The sequence below is a fragment of the Neltuma alba genome, unplaced genomic scaffold, assembly GCF_004799145.2.
Source record: "Neltuma alba isolate B1F8T4 unplaced genomic scaffold, ASM479914v2 tig00013599_pilon, whole genome shotgun sequence".
Classification (NCBI taxonomy): Eukaryota; Viridiplantae; Streptophyta; class Magnoliopsida; order Fabales; family Fabaceae; genus Neltuma; species Neltuma alba.
In genome coordinates, this window is record NW_021637794.1 from 18,057 (window position 1) to 33,891 (window position 15,835).

The window sequence follows — 15,835 nt, forward strand, 5'->3', positions numbered from 1 at the left end:
AGGATTATCTTGAAAAAAAATACATAAATATGAGAAACAAATTAAAATGAATTGGGGTCTTATATTTAGAACCAAAACAAAAGTCAAATAAAGTTTTATATTAAAGACCGGAAGTTTTAGTAATTGTTATTAGTTTTTTTTGGACAGAATAGGAATTGTCATCATATGATTACGGCTTTTATCGGTTACATTTTGCATAACATGGATCGCAATTCTAATTGGGTAAACATAAAATATTACAATTATTTCGCTGTTCATTATTGAAGTGATTATGGGCATGTTTATGTAACCATGTAGAGTGATTATTATAGCCGGGCTAAAATACATATAAAAAGGACATCTATGTTTTCTTCTGGGGTGCAGCCAAAGTAGATACATATTACTCCTCCGGTCCTTATTATAAGACCCAATTTGACTTTTTATTTGATCCTAATTATAAGACCCAATCCATTTTGTCTCTTATATTTATGCATTTTTTTCCAAGATAATCCTTCTAATAATGATAGTTTTAGCCAATATACTTAATTAGCAAGGATATTTTAGGAATGACAACACTTATTTATTATAAATAATCAACTTAACTTACTTCCTTAATCTCCTCAAATAAATCAATTGGGTCTTATAATTAGGACCGGAGGAGTAATATATTATAAGGCGATTTGGGGCCTCCGAAAATAAACATTCCTCTAATCATGGGGGACAAATTAAACTCATATATAGTCATTATTATACTATCTCTGATTTTTAATATAAGAGCTAGTTTGACTTTTATTTTAGTTCTAATTATAAGTCCTCAATTTATTTTACCTTTCATATTTATTTATTTTTTTCAGCACAGTCATTATAGTAATGATAATTCCAACTAATATATTTGATTAATAAAGATGATTTAGAAAAAATAATACTTATTTATTATAAATAACTAATTTAACTAGTTTTTTTAATTTAATCAAATTAGTAAACTAAATTTTATATTTAGGACCCGAGGATTATATAAATGGCTGCAATGGCAATTTGGTCATTCTGATCACATACACTTGTTTTTTTTTTTTTTTTTGACCGGATCACATACACTTGTTTAATATATAATGATCCGGTACAAAAATTCTTAGTCGTTTTCACATGCTTGCTTTATCTAAAGTTTCTGATCAGCCCACATAATTATGCAGACAAAAAGAAAGCATACCGATCACGACCAAAAGACACTAGACAATGTAAGAAAACTCGAAATTCTCGAACCCCAGATCACATATATACGATCAAAACCCCGAAACAACATCATCATCATCATCATCGCTTAGCCAGCCTTAGAGAGAAACAGAAGAACATGTATCGATTCAGCAACACAGTGATAGGGTTCCTGAACCTGTTCACTCTGCTAGCTTCGATCCCCATAATAGGAGCAGGATTATGGATGGCTCGGAGCAGTACAACGTGCGCGAACTTCTTACAGACACCACTTCTGGTCATAGGTTTCGTGGTTCTGGTGATTTCATTGGCGGGTTTCATCGGAGCATGTTTCCACGTCGCTTGTGCTCTGTGGCTGTACCTGGTGGTGATGCTGCTTCTGATCGGGACGCTGATGGGTCTGACGCTGTTCGGGTTCGCCGTCACCAGCCGCGGCGGCGGCGTGGAGGTTCCGGGAAGGGCGTATAGGGAGTACCGGCTGGAGGATTACTCGCCGTGGCTGAGGAATAGGATTAATGATCCGAGGTATTGGAACACTATAAGGAGCTGTATTTTGGGCTCAAGGACTTGTGCTAAGCTTGCTTCTTGGACCCCCCTTGATTATATACAGAGAGATATGACTCCTATTCAGGTACGTACACTATATATATATATATATATATATATATATATGGATTTCATTCTTCTTCTTCATGTTTGTTCTTCCTGTTCGAATGAATATAGAGATAGGAGGGCCTTCGGTGAGTATATTGTGTTTGAGTGCTCGTCAAGTTTGTAATAAATTCAAATCTCTTCTTTTTTTGTTTTCCCTTTAGGTATAGACTTGTTTGTTACCCAAGTATTTAAATACAGAGTAACAGAGTAAACAAAAATTAATTAGTTGAGCTAAACAATTATCGCTTCCTTTCCTATTTCATGCACTAATCTCTCCATATCAGTGTTTAGAATATGCTACCTCTGGTTTTTAATATAAGACATTGCTTGACTTTTATTTTGGTTCTAAATATAAAATCATAATTCACTTTGTCTCTCTCTCATATTTGTGTATTTTTTCTAAATTAGTTTTTTTAATAATAATAGTTCTAACTAATACATTTGATTAACAATGATATTTTAAGAAAGATAATATCTATTTATTATAAATAACTAATTTAATTTATTTTCTTAATCTCCTCAAATTAGGCAGCTAGTTCTTATATTTAGGATTGGAGGTAGTATAACTATACATGTGGCCAATAAGCACTTAGTCTAATAACATGAATATTTTCCTAAAAATGGAAGGTTGCAAATTTAATCTTACTTGTAATTTCATATAACTAGTATTTGTCCTCTAATTAAAACGAAAAAACAAACTACACTAGGAGCATGTTGTATTTCATTTAATTATCTGATTACAAATGAAGAAATAATTAGCTCTTTTAAAAAATAATCAAGAAAATGACTTCGCATGATGTGGTGTTGAGTCATAATTGCACTCTTTTTTATGCCTTTTAGGAAAAGCAGATATATGAATGCATGTAACTCAACCTGGGCGCAGGCTCCCAAGGCTTGCTGGTCAGGCTTTAAGCAGAAAAGCATCTTTTATTTTTTATATAAAATAAAAGTAAATATTAGCCTCATGAATTGTTGACAAATTTTTTTATAAATTATATGTAGATCCATAATTTTATTTGATAGAGTCAAATCAATGATTTTAACTGCTTAAGAATGAAGCGACTAATTTATACTATGCTTTTTAAAACTGGGAGATAAGTTTGCATCTTGTGAAAAACTTGTACTGGACATGGTTTAAATGGACCACACAGCCTAACGACCTTTTAGAATATTATTGTACTGTGTAGGTGCAGATATTTTGTAGGGTGTGAGAAAAGAAGGAACACATATTACATTTGGATGATTGTGTAACTATTGGTTCTATTTTTTCTTATTTAGCTTTAATATTTCAATCATTACGAGTTTGAATGAATTTTAATAATGATTTTGGTATCAATGATTATTAATTTTAGCTATTGATAAATCATAACAATCAAAATTCTCAATGTAGTTATATTTTGTTATTGTTACAATGAAACTATTGTTATTTTTTTTGTATTTTTTATTAGTGATTATTAATACTGATATATTTTGTTATTTTTAATTAAATTATATTATTCTAATATAACTGGTTTAATCCTGATGTGACCTATTGGCATTTAAACCACTATCTCAATCAGTTTAATGTCCAGCTTACTTTTTTTTCCCTTTTATTTTCTTATTATTATTGATACTTACTACTGCTTATCCTTATCAGTTATACCTTCACAGGTAGTTAAATTTCAAACTAACTTTTGCTCAATTCCACCAAGTATCCCTTTTTTTTTTTTTTTTTTAAAGAATTGGCTTAATTGTCTTTTTTTCTCATTGAATTAATTTAGTTATCCTTTTTTTTTTCCAACAATTAGTTTAGTTATTCTCAATTTAGTATCTTAACTATTTTTGTTTAAATTCAACATCTTAATTTATAATTTGTGTCCAATGTTTTCATCGTTTCGTTAACATTCCATTGACAATTATTATTGTTGCTGCTGCTATTATTATATGCCGTCGCATTAATTAAACCTTGACAACTTGCAAAAATTTGAGTGGTGATCAATCATACCGTGTGCGTACGCAACTGAGGGAACAGTATATTCAAGTGAGAAAAGTCATAAAAATAAAAAGGATACACATTATTCATACATGTATTAATTGAAAGGAGCTTGAATCTTAGCTCAAATCCAACATATATAACCAGCTATAAATACAATTATATAAATTATGAAAATTTAATGAATTTAAAAAATGATCATGTTCAACTCCTCACTCCTCATATCCATCAATTTGAGATATGTGTCCTACAACCGCATCTGGTTAAAAAAAAGTTTTTTTATATACATAACACACACTACTTTTGTTGAGAAAAATAATAATAAATTTGATAAAAAAAATTGTATTATCTAACAGTTATGAAATGCAATTTATTTTTCAAAAAATTTGTAACGCATAGAAAAATTATATACTCCTTTGATCTTTAATATAGGACCCAATTTATGAGTTGGTTTTAGTCCTAAATATAAAACCCATTTATCATATTTATCAAATTTTTTTTAAATTACTCTTATGGATACTCTCTCAACAATACTAAAGTGAAAGAGGGAAAGGGGTATTAAAAAAGATGATTATGATATTTTAGGAAAAATGTGTCACTTTTCTTATAATTAACTAACTTGTCTAACTTTCTTAATCTAATCAAATTAGTTAAATGGATTTTATATTAAGGACCGGAAGAGTATATACATATTCTGACCAGAGAAAATTCAGAGAGGGAAAGTGATACAATGACTACAATTTCGACTGATATGGCAAAATCAAAAACTCAGAAGAAGAAGCCCAGAGGCATTAACTGTTCCAACTTGGAGGGGGAAAATGATCATCAACATGACCCGGCAACTTGCACTTCATGGACCGTATTGAACCAATAAATATTGCTTTTTGCCACCCCAAGCATGTGGGGTGAGACAATGGTTATTTTGGTTTTCATGATGATGATGAAGGATTTAATTTCTTAAGAACATACAAAAATTTAAGAGTTATTAGGTTAACTTGAATCTACTCAACACAAATAAATTTTGATTTTCTTTCTGCTTCTACTATATGGTTGACATTTAAATATTGAAAGTAATTAAAAATGTTAAGTGATTTTTTATTATCATGATCAAACATTTAGCTTGTGATCAAATTATGTTTGAAAAGTAAGGTGTTGTATATTTGCTAATCATTTAGCTAATTTATCCCATAACATGAAAAATAATTGTTGTGTCATTCATCAAGCATGGTAAGGCGGTGGAGTTTGATTAAAAAATATACCCTCCTGGTCCTTAATATATGATCTAATTATTGAGTTGATTTTTATTCTAAAAAAGACTTATCTATCATATTTATCAATTTTTTTCTAAATTATCCTTATGGATCTCCCTCAACTATAATCAAGTAGAAGAGGGAGAGAGAATATTAAAGAAGATAATTATGGTGTTTTAGGAAAAACATGTCATATTTCTTATAATTAACCAACTTACCTAACTTCCTTAATATAATCAAATTAATTAAAATTAATCAAATAAATCTTATATTAAGAACTGAAAAAGTACTGTACACTTTTTGAACTATCTTTCTTATTTAATAGATTTCACTATTTATTGAAAAAATGTAACTTTCTACGATATAAGCTGACAAAGTCAAATTCTTAATGTGAGGAAAATTGAGAGGGGGACAGAAAATTCTAATAAGTTTAAAGGAACTATTGAAGTAAGAAATATAAAAGCAAGAAAAATTAATTAAAAAGGTTAGAATGGGTCAACTCCTCAAGCAAATTATGAAATAATCAAAGCACACTTTTTGTCCACCATATGTGGATGAATTACGGCAAGAGGTCGTCTTCGTTTGCTTGCCCAACTTGTGCGGAGGTTCGAGGCTTCCTGGGAATTCCTTGTTATCTTCAAATAATCCAAAATTTTCGCATAATTTCAGAGACAGCCAAACAAAACGGTTTCAGTCAATAAATGCCATTCCGCCTGTTCATGACAACTTGTCTCATGTCAACAGGACAAATAAATATTTAAACCGAGAATTGAAAATTTAAGGATTTTCTTTAATTGTGATTTAGTTATTTCTAGTAAAGTGATGGTTTAGTAATTAAATTATAAATGTGATTAAGAAAATTATCGTCGGCAAAAAAAGATTAAGGAAATTATCCAGTGAGTAATTAAATTACCTTTGTTAAGAAAAAGACGGTTACGCCATGGAGTCATGGCTTGACTCGGCTAAAGAACCCAAGTTGACGCGAAGCCGACTTGTGGCCAATGGCTCATTGCATTCCAATGCAAATATCAAATGCCTGAGCGTAAAATGAGAGAGAGATAGAAATTAATACTTCTTCGGTTCTTAATATAAGACCTAATTATTGAGTTAGTTTTGGTTCTAAATATAAGACCCATTTTTCATATTTATCAATTTTCTCTAAACTACCCCTATGAATACTCTCTCAACGATAATTAAGTAGAAGAGTAAGATGGGATATTAAGAAAGATGATTATGATATTTTAGGAAAAACATGTCACATTTCTTATAATTAACCAACTTACCTAACTTCATTAATCTAATTAAATTAGTTAAATGAGTCTTATATTAAGGACCAGATGAATACCCTTTTTCAATTTTTCATCTTTCTAATTTTATTGAATATTTTCGCCATGAAAATTTATAACACCCTCCCTCTGCTATATATTGGGAAGATATATTGAATGGATGCCACTCAAATTTTAACCCACTTTTTGTTTTTTAATTTTCATCTCTATTAATTACATTATGGCCGCATTACTTATCCTTCAAGCATCTCTTTTTCTTACACATTTTTAAGTCTCCTCCTCTCAACATAAATAAAGGTACTTATTTTTAGAAAATATAAGCAAATACATTTTTTCTATTAATCATTTATTGTTTTTAATTATTTTTAACTAACTTTTTGATCTACTACTGCCGGTCATTAATATAAGAGCTAGTTAACTAATTTTAATAAATTAAAAAAATTAGTTAAGTTAGTTATTTATAATAAATAGTTATTGACTTTTTTAAAATATCCTTACTGATTAAGTGTATTAGCTAGAAATATCATTATTACAAGATTTATCTTGAAAAAAAATAGATGAATATGGGAGACAAGTAGATCGGATTCTTATATCTGGGATCAAAATAAAAGTCAAACAAAATCTTATATTAAGTACAGGAGGTAATAGTATGTAAACATGTTTTTATGTCTCAAAATCAATTTTTAACAAAATTTATGTACTCAAGTTTTAAAAGTAGAAGGTATTTTTGCTAAGAAGAACCTAAACTTTGATTCAAAATATATACTTTAAGAACTATATATATATATATATATTCTCCCTTAAAATACGCGTGCACACGCACAAACACATTATTAGAGAGACAGTATTGTTTGGCAGGAGACTTGCTCCGAAATCACCAACGATCCAAAGGGGAGTCTTGTATTGACTGACCAAAGCTTTTGAACTGTCAGAGTCGGTCTCCACTCCCGTCCTTCCCTCTCGTCCTCCTTCTTCGTATAAACCCAAATAGCACGACACTCTCCCAAACCCCCCCTTCTCTTCATCAGTTTCAAGCTCAAAATCCAGGCTTGCCTTAAACCTTCTTCTTCACCGTATCTCTTGCCTTTTGCTTTTAGCAGAGAGCGTGGGAACCGGGGAAAAAAAAACCAGAGCTGCAGACACTCCAAAAATGGCGACAGAGGAATATGAGAGGGGGTTGCAGGAAACAGCAACTTGGGCCGTCGCTGTGGTCTGCTTTGTGCTGCTGGCTATTTCCATCTTCATCGAACATATCATCGAACATATTGCCAAAGTAATTAACTTCTTCTCCGAAATTATTGAGTCATATATATATACACACGCACTTGTTCTTGTTCTGCAACTCATAAACAATCTGTGGAATTGCAGTGGTTAGAGAAGAAACACAAACATGCTCTTCATGAAGCCCTAGAAAAGGTCAAAGGAGGTACAATCCAAATACAATGACTAATTTACTCTCCTCTATTTCTCAGCCTCATCTTCACAACTCTCTCTTTATACCACGTTCATCTGTTCTCAGCCACCCAGTATATTGTTAAATCTAATTTATGCTATTGGCTCTTATGGTAAGGGCAGAAACTAGTATTTAAATATTATTATTCCTTTTGTTCTTGACGTAATCTGATTAGGAAGTTAATATTAGTTCTACATGTAAGATTTATCAATTTTTTTTCAAATTAACTCTTATGATATTTTCTCAAAAATAATCAAGCGGAAGAGAGAGAAGGAGAAAATTAAGAAAGATACTAAAATTATTTTAGAAAAACATACCATAATTAACTAATTTCACTAATATCATTAATCTACTCAAACTAGTTAATTATGTCTTACATTAAAGATTTAGATGGATAAAGTACTTTTTCTTTTGGAAGATCGTTGCTTACCCTTTTATTTTTCTGAAAATATTGATAGTTCCTACCCACACACATGGATATTACGAAAGGCTTTTTTTAATAACATGGATAAAAAAGTATGGTAGAAAGGTTACCAATTGAATTGAAAGCCGAGTTTTAAGGTCATCATATCTAAAAACTGGCGAATCCATTTTATAAAGAGAAAATCGTATTATTAATAAATTAAATTTACAATTTTTTTATTTCTAAGGAGTATTAATAATAAATACTCATCATTCGTTGAATTATTATTTGATTGATAAATAGTATAATATAAATAAATGTGAATATTAAATAACTTGTCACTAAAAATAATTTGTGGAGACTGACTTTTGTAATACCATTAAAGTGTAGGATTTTTGGTTAACAATAATTTTCTTTTTCTGTTTATATATATTTATTTGATTATTCTATATGATAAGTTGAAATTGAAATAATTGTGGTGGAATGATGATGACGACGACAGAGCTGATGTTGCTGGGATTCATATCGTTTCTGCTAACGGCGCTCCAAGACCCGATATCTGATATGTGCATTTCGAGGGAAGTAGCCGACACGTGGCGCCCTTGCGCTGCCTCTTCTTACGACTCCAAGGGCAAATACGTCAAATCACTCAAGTTCTCCGATTCCACCCACCCTCGCCGTTCCCTCGCCGCCAAGGGACCAAACAAATGCGGAAAGGCAATCCCTTTCCTTTCCACACTTTTACTAGGAACCAATCACATTCACTTCTGTTCATTTCTCTGATTTTTAGTGTAAGATTTACTTTGTATAATAACATTACAAGGTAAATCATATATTAAAAATCAGAAGTAGTATTTGATAAACAAGTACGTATTTTATATTTGGACTCCTCTCAAGTTTTTTCACTAATTATATTAATTTTATATGGATATATATATTTACAGGGTAAAGTTGGGTTTGTGTCTGCATACGCCATTCATCAGCTTCATATATTCATATTTGTGCTCGCAATATTTCATATCCTTCAATGCATTTTTACCTTGCTTTTGGGCAGATACAAGGTACTCTTTTTCATCGATTGATTGATTTATTTATTTTAATTTTCATCTTCCATTCACTTTCCGGCAACAATTTCTTGCTCTTTCCGAATGTCTTAAGTTCTTTATCTGATTCAATGGATATAAACATAAATGTATGCAGATGAGAATGTGGAAGAAATGGGAGGATGAGGCCAAATCTCCTGACTATCAATTCAGTAATGGTAAGGTTTCAATTTCAAGCAATCAATATCATATTTCCTAATTTATATATAAACGAAAACATGCATTTAGATAAGTTTGACATTTCTTCTCTCATTTATATTTATGCTCAACAAAGATATTTTGTGCTTTTTTAAGAAAAATTTGGTAAAAAGTTTGAAATTTCTTAGCCGAAAGAATTTAATACGACTATTTTTAGGGGATGCAATTCTTATTTAGTTGTGTGTAACATATCTTCAACCATATATAAAAATCTTTAAAATAAAAGCTATTTGAACATAACTAGAAATGTGTTATATAGAGCTCAACAAAATTTTCCGAACATTTTAGCAAATTTCCCATTCCATATAAGTTTTATTAAAATTGACAACAGAAGTTTTATAAAAAATTATATATTAAAAACTACTCTATAAGAAGTTGGGCTTGTTTGGGATCACTTATTAAGTGATTATAAATATTTTCATATAAATTGAGATAAAACTCCTATCACATACTTATCTTGTACTCTGTAAATCACTATTAAAAAACTGCTTTCAATTGAAGGTTTTAATTGCTCTTCAAAAGAATCAAAACAAGCCCCAATTAGGATGTCGTGCCTAGCAAGTATTACCTCCAATTCTTGATATAAGAGTTAAATAACTAATTTGTGAAAATAATTTAAAAAATCAGTTAAGTTACTTATTTATAATAAATAAGTGTTATGTTTCATAAAATATCCTTGTTGATCATGTACATTAAAATGTGAACTTTTTAACATATGTGATTATCATAGAAACTATTTTAAAAAGATAAATATGTAAAACAAAATAGATTAAAATTTTATATTTATATTTAGAATAATTATTTCTTATGTATTTAGAACTGGGGGTAGCATTTAATGCGAGCACCCAGCTCAAGTGGGCACGAAGCCACTGTCCTTGTGTATGCGTTAACTACGATAGTGACTACACAGACACAAGTAGCCCAACTTGGGACGTTCCTCGTTGGCTTAATCTCCGCCTAGCACGCCTTCAATATGAGATTATTGAAATAATTGAACTTTTTTTTGACCAGGAATTGAAATAATTGAACTTGAACGCCAAAACATTGACTATTTTAATTTATTTCATGCATTTAATGGGGCAAAGAAAATTCAAACCCTCTCTATTCTCTATCTGCTCCAAGATATTTTAGTTGGGAAAAAATTAAGTTGAAATGTCTGGAGATATTAAGCAGGGATAATGCCAAAAAAATACTTTTAAATTTCAAAATTTTGAACCAGTTTTGTTTACTAAACTTTAATAATAATTGACAACATTTGAAAAGCAAATGATATACAAAACATTTTTATAGTCATTTCTGATTGAAGATTTTAAAATTTTAGAGGTTTTTTTTTTGAATTTTCCCTATTAAGTAATGCAATTAAATGTTTCATAAAAAAATCAGCAACATTATAAAATTTAGATTTTTTGGTTATATTTTACTTAATAATGAAAAGAACTCAGATAGAATTGAACTTATGATTCCATGATTAAAAAGAATTTAAGGGGGGGTGGTTTAGGGTCATTGGACTTTAATACCCCAATTATAAAATTTGGATTTAATTTTGTTTTGTTATCCTTTAATTTTTGGCCAATAATTTTACATGCAATGCAGATCCACAGAGGTTCAGGTTTACAAGAGACACAACATTTGGACGAAGGCATATACACATATGGAGCAAATCATCAATTTCCTTATGCATTGTAAGTCAGGGATTTTTTTCCCCAAGAAAATAATAATTTCCTTGGAGTTTTGATTTATATATGCTCTGCATTTGATTATACTTGTGATATTTTTATTCCTTTAAGATTTTATGATTTAATATATTTAAAATTTTATTTTCTTGAACAGGTAAGCTTCTTCAGGCAATTCTATGGATCAGTTACTAAGGTTGATTATATGGCACTTAGGCACGGATTTATCATGGTAATTATATAAGCTTTTATACGTACGACGCTTAATTAAACTACTAATAAAATTCTGAAATTATTATGTTTAATTATAGGCACATTTGGCTCCGGGAAGTGGAGCGACATTTGATTTCCAGAAGTATATCCAAAGATCACTTGACGAAGATTTTAAGGTTGTCGTTGGAATCAGGTGTGAAACAATAATATATAATCATTATCCGCTTCTTCCAATTACAAATTACTTTCATTCTCTTTTAATTTACTCCCAAATTTAATTAATTAAGTAAGCTTAAAATTTTGGTACTTTCAGCCCTATCATATGGCTCTTTGCTGTCTTGGTCCTCTTGACAAATACTTACGGTAAGCTATTTTTTCAAGTTAGTTTAAACTGGATATATATATATATATATATATATGGTTTCGACCTATAATAAATCACAGATACTTTAGCTTTCATTTATATATTTATGCCTCACAAACATGCATTAAACACTTAATTATATTAAATTAATACTCTTTTTAATCCTAAATATAAGAGTTATAGATAACTAATTTACAAAAATTAATTAAGAAAATTAAATTAGTTATCTACAGAAAAAATAGGTTTTGATTTCCCTATAGTTTTCATTTTAATCATTTATATTTTAATAAAAAATGCTTTAATAATATATGCAGTTGATAAGGAGAGTTTATTGGGCATCAAAAGAAAGGAGAACTTATAGAAAAAATTATACATTTAAAAGATAAAGTTGATTCAAATATTATATTTATAACCAAATATCTTATATTTAGGATCGAAAAGAGATAACAATACTCTAAATTTCAAATTGGATGTAATGAATAAGATCATCATGTGTTTATATTCTAATATAATTCACCTTGTTGACAGGATGGCACCCTTATTATTGGATTCCATTTATCCCATTGATTGTGAGCACTCCTCAACATATATACTCTATATACACAATTTCATTTCATGTATTTATTTAGAAAATTAATGATCTCCTTTTATATATATTGTGTCAAGTAATTATTAATTGAATTTGGTGGATGTGTGTAATTAAATAAATAAATTGTAGATAATATTATGGGTGGGAGCAAAGCTGCAAATGATAATCACACAAATGGGACTGAGGATTGAAGCGAGAGGCGAAGTAGTGAGGGGGGCGCCAGCGGCGCAGCCTGGCGATGAATTCTTCTGGTTCGGTAACCCTCGCTTCCTTCTCAGGCTCATTCATTTCGTCATCTTTCTGGTAATTCCATTCAATCTTTTAATTTTCTGTTAATATTACAATATACTACCTCCGATCTTTAATATAAGATCTCGTTTGACTTTTATTTTTGTCCTAAATATAAGATTCCAATCCACTTTATCTCTTATATATTTATACATTTTCTTTCAAGATAGTTCTTCTAATAATAATAGTTCTAATCAATACACTTGATTAGTAAGGATATTTTAGGAAAGACAACACCTGTTTATTATAAATAACTAACTTAACTTATTTTCTTAATCTCCTCAAATTAGTCAACTAACTTTTATAATTAGGATTGGAGGCAGTATATATATATTGAAGTAGTAGTACTACATCCCAATATTCTTAATTAATTAGTATTTCTCACCATCATCATTATCTGATATATATGTTATCCATCTGCAGAATGCATTTCAACTCGCATTTTTCGCCTACACTGCTGTAAGTGTCTCCTCGTAATCCTACTTGAAGATTTTGTTACATACTACAGTTCTTATGAGCCCCATATTGGGCATCGAAGGGCCTTATAACATCATGGGTTTCCCAACTTTAACAGCTAGATTTTTTATTATTACGTTTTTGCATTATTTAGATATAGCTAGCTAGAAGGAAATTAGAAGCAAAAAATTTTTATCTGACCTTACCCTTTGCACGTAATTCATTTGTGTTTCAGTATGCGTTCGGCCGAAGGTCATGCTTCCACAAAGAAACCCGAAATATCGTCATTAGACTTACAACAGGGTAAGCACACACATATAGAGGTTAGATCTAGTAGAAGGGGCTAGTCCCTTACAATATGACAAACTAAGGTTTGAATCCTCACTGGGAGAGGTGCCCATATTTAGTATCCGACAGTGCCTCGAATAGAATTATCTCCAATAGGAGGATACCTATATATGCTTTAGAAAAGAAAAAAAAACCTCATTTCATTCACAAAATCAAGCAAGGACTTCAATTTTATCAGTACGTACGTTAATTAGCTTAGTAAGAATCGATCAGCTTCATGATATCTAATCTAGTCCTTGCTTGTTTCCAGGGTTGTCATACAAGTTCTATGCAGCTACGTGACTTTGCCTCTTTATGCCCTCGTCACACAAGTAAGATATACGCCTATCCAAATTTTATGGTTAGATTAAAGTGTATTTTAATCTCTCAAAAGTATTCCTAAAAGAGCTATATATATATAAATATATATACTACCTCCGGTCCTAATTATTAGAGTTGACTAATTTGAGGAGATTAAGGAAGTAAGTTGAGTTAGTTATTTGTCCTCAATAGTGTTGTCTTTCCTAAAATATCCTTACTAATTAAGTGTATTGACTAAAATTATCATTTTTAGAAAGATTACTTTGGAAAAAAATGTATAAATATGAGAGACAAAATGGATTAGAGTATTATATTTAGGACCAAAATAAAAATTAAATAGGATCTTATATTAAGAACCGGAGGTAGTATATATATAAACGAAAAGACTACTACTATTAGAGCTAAGTTGGTAGTCCTAATTATAAGACCCCATCTATTTTATCTTCCAAATTTATCATGTGTTCTAAAAAAAATATCCCTATTGATTGTAAAGTATTTTCACCTGAGTGTCGTTTCAATATATATGATTGAATGAGGGTGATTTAAAGAAGTCAACTTACATTTGTTACAAATAATTAACTTACTTAGTTTTTTTAAAATCTTTTTAAATTAGTTATTTAACTTTTATATTAAGAATTAGAGGTAGTATATTATGTATAATGTCTAGTAACGGATTTAATCACTACCGAGTCTCGCATAATAATTGAACAACAAATAAGGTCCGACCATGCTCCATCCCGCTTACTTGGCATTAATATAATGGTTAATAAATTGAACCTGAGTTTGGCTTTGTTATGGCGTGTTTGGATGGGAATTAATGACACAGATGGGATCAAAGATGAGACCCACAATATTCAACGAGAGAGTGGGATCAGCACTGAAGAAGTGGCACAACACAGCAAGAAAACATGTGAAAGCGTGCAGCAAACACTCAGGGACGACAAACACGCCCTTGTCAAGTGCTCCGGCAACCCCAACCCGCGGGACCTCCCCGCTTCATCTTCTTCACAAGCACACCGGAGCTCGAAGCAGTGACAGTGTCCCAACGTCTCCCAGCAAAGGAGGATATGAAGAAAACGAACGTGTTCGTAATTGGGACGTGGAAGAAGGGGCACCCTACCCTACAATTGGAGCGCGTGAGCTTCACATGATGATGATGCCTCCTGCTTCTTCAACGGAATTGCCTCAAGGGCCTGCTCCGATGAGGATCCATCAGCGTGATGACATTGACCATAGTACTGAGTTCTCGTTTAAGAACTCTCATAAAGCCAGAGATCATCCAGCTTATTAGTTTTCATCAGTTACTCATTGGTCCTGTTTAATATGAAGTACTAAAACTAAACGATAGAGATTCGGATTGGAATTCACAAAAATCATTAAAGAGTGTTTAGTACGAATAATTTCTTGTTACATGGAATGAGGAGGTGGTATTCCTCAATAATCCCACCTACATGTGATTGTCTAATTTCATATAATAAGAAATTATTCATCTTAAATACTCCTCCGGTCCTAATTATAAGACCCAATTGACTTATTTGAGGAGATTAAGGAAGTAAGTTAAGTTGGTTATTTATAATAAATAAGTGTTGTCATTCCTAAAATATCCTTGCTAATTAAATATATTGGCTAAAACTATCATTATTAGAAGGATTATCTTGGAAAAAAAATACATAAATATAAGAGACAAAATGGATTGGGTCTTATAATTAGGACCAAATAAAAAGTCAAATGGGGTCTTATAATAAGGACCGGAGGAGTACTTTTTTAACATATTTTTTCAATCCTAATTTTAATCTTTACTTCTCATTTTTAATACTTTCTATCAAACGGGGCAGTTAGGTATGGCATCAACGCAAAGGCTGATTGGAATCTGAAAGGCAAAGTTATCGCTTTACATGATACTGGTCAACTGGGAGGAGTTCCATCCTAATTAACAAGAGGCTTGTTAAAGAGTAGATGGCATCCTATGTGGCATTCAACTTCCAAGCGCGCACATCGTGGAAGACACATAAAAGATTCTGTTAACAGAGCCTTCAATTGTCATTTTGTTTATATTTTTTTGATGTAATTTTATTATTTGAAAAAGGTATTTTTTAT

General features: G+C 30.8%; 2 protein-coding genes across 3 annotated transcripts; both read left to right on the forward strand.

Moving 5' to 3' along the window:
* The first annotated feature begins 1,179 nt into the window (after window positions 1-1,179).
* LOC114738507 (tetraspanin-6-like) lies at window positions 1,180-2,777 on the forward strand. Its single transcript, XM_028926578.1, has 2 exons — window positions 1,180-1,819; window positions 2,683-2,777. The coding sequence occupies exons 1-2, from the start codon at window positions 1,328-1,330 to the stop codon at window positions 2,707-2,709; spliced, it is 519 nt and encodes a 172-aa protein (XP_028782411.1). The 5' UTR covers window positions 1,180-1,327; the 3' UTR covers window positions 2,710-2,777.
* A 4,612-nt stretch (window positions 2,778-7,389) lies between these two features.
* On the forward strand, window positions 7,390-15,179 carry LOC114738506 (MLO-like protein 2). 2 transcript variants are annotated; one of them, XM_028926575.1, is made up of 15 exons: window positions 7,390-7,623; window positions 7,719-7,776; window positions 8,709-8,923; window positions 9,151-9,267; window positions 9,407-9,467; window positions 11,101-11,189; window positions 11,338-11,412; window positions 11,492-11,586; window positions 11,707-11,756; window positions 12,286-12,326; window positions 12,476-12,649; window positions 13,058-13,093; window positions 13,326-13,393; window positions 13,689-13,749; window positions 14,565-15,179. In XM_028926575.1, the coding sequence occupies exons 1-15, from the start codon at window positions 7,501-7,503 to the stop codon at window positions 15,027-15,029; spliced, it is 1,728 nt and encodes a 575-aa protein (XP_028782408.1). In that variant the 5' UTR covers window positions 7,390-7,500; the 3' UTR covers window positions 15,030-15,179. The 2 variants fall into 2 exon arrangements, with proteins under 2 accessions (XP_028782408.1, XP_028782409.1); XM_028926576.1 differs by having other exon boundaries at window positions 11,338-11,376.
* The last annotated feature ends 656 nt before the right edge of the window (window positions 15,180-15,835 follow it).

Excerpts from the sequence above, each read along its gene's own strand:
- LOC114738507 (XM_028926578.1), top strand. The coding sequence starts at position 1,328 with ATGTATCGATTCAGCAACACAGTGATAGGGTTCCTGAACCTGTTCACT. Across the intron at positions 1,820-2,682 it reads GAGATATGACTCCTATTCAG|GAAAAGCAGATATATGAATG; the intron begins GTACGTACACTA and ends TATGCCTTTTAG.
- LOC114738506 (XM_028926575.1), top strand. The coding sequence starts at position 7,501 with ATGGCGACAGAGGAATATGAGAGGGGGTTGCAGGAAACAGCAACTTGG. Across the intron at positions 9,268-9,406 it reads TGCTTTTGGGCAGATACAAG|ATGAGAATGTGGAAGAAATG; the intron begins GTACTCTTTTTC and ends AAATGTATGCAG. Across the intron at positions 11,587-11,706 it reads AAGGTTGTCGTTGGAATCAG|CCCTATCATATGGCTCTTTG; the intron begins GTGTGAAACAAT and ends TGGTACTTTCAG.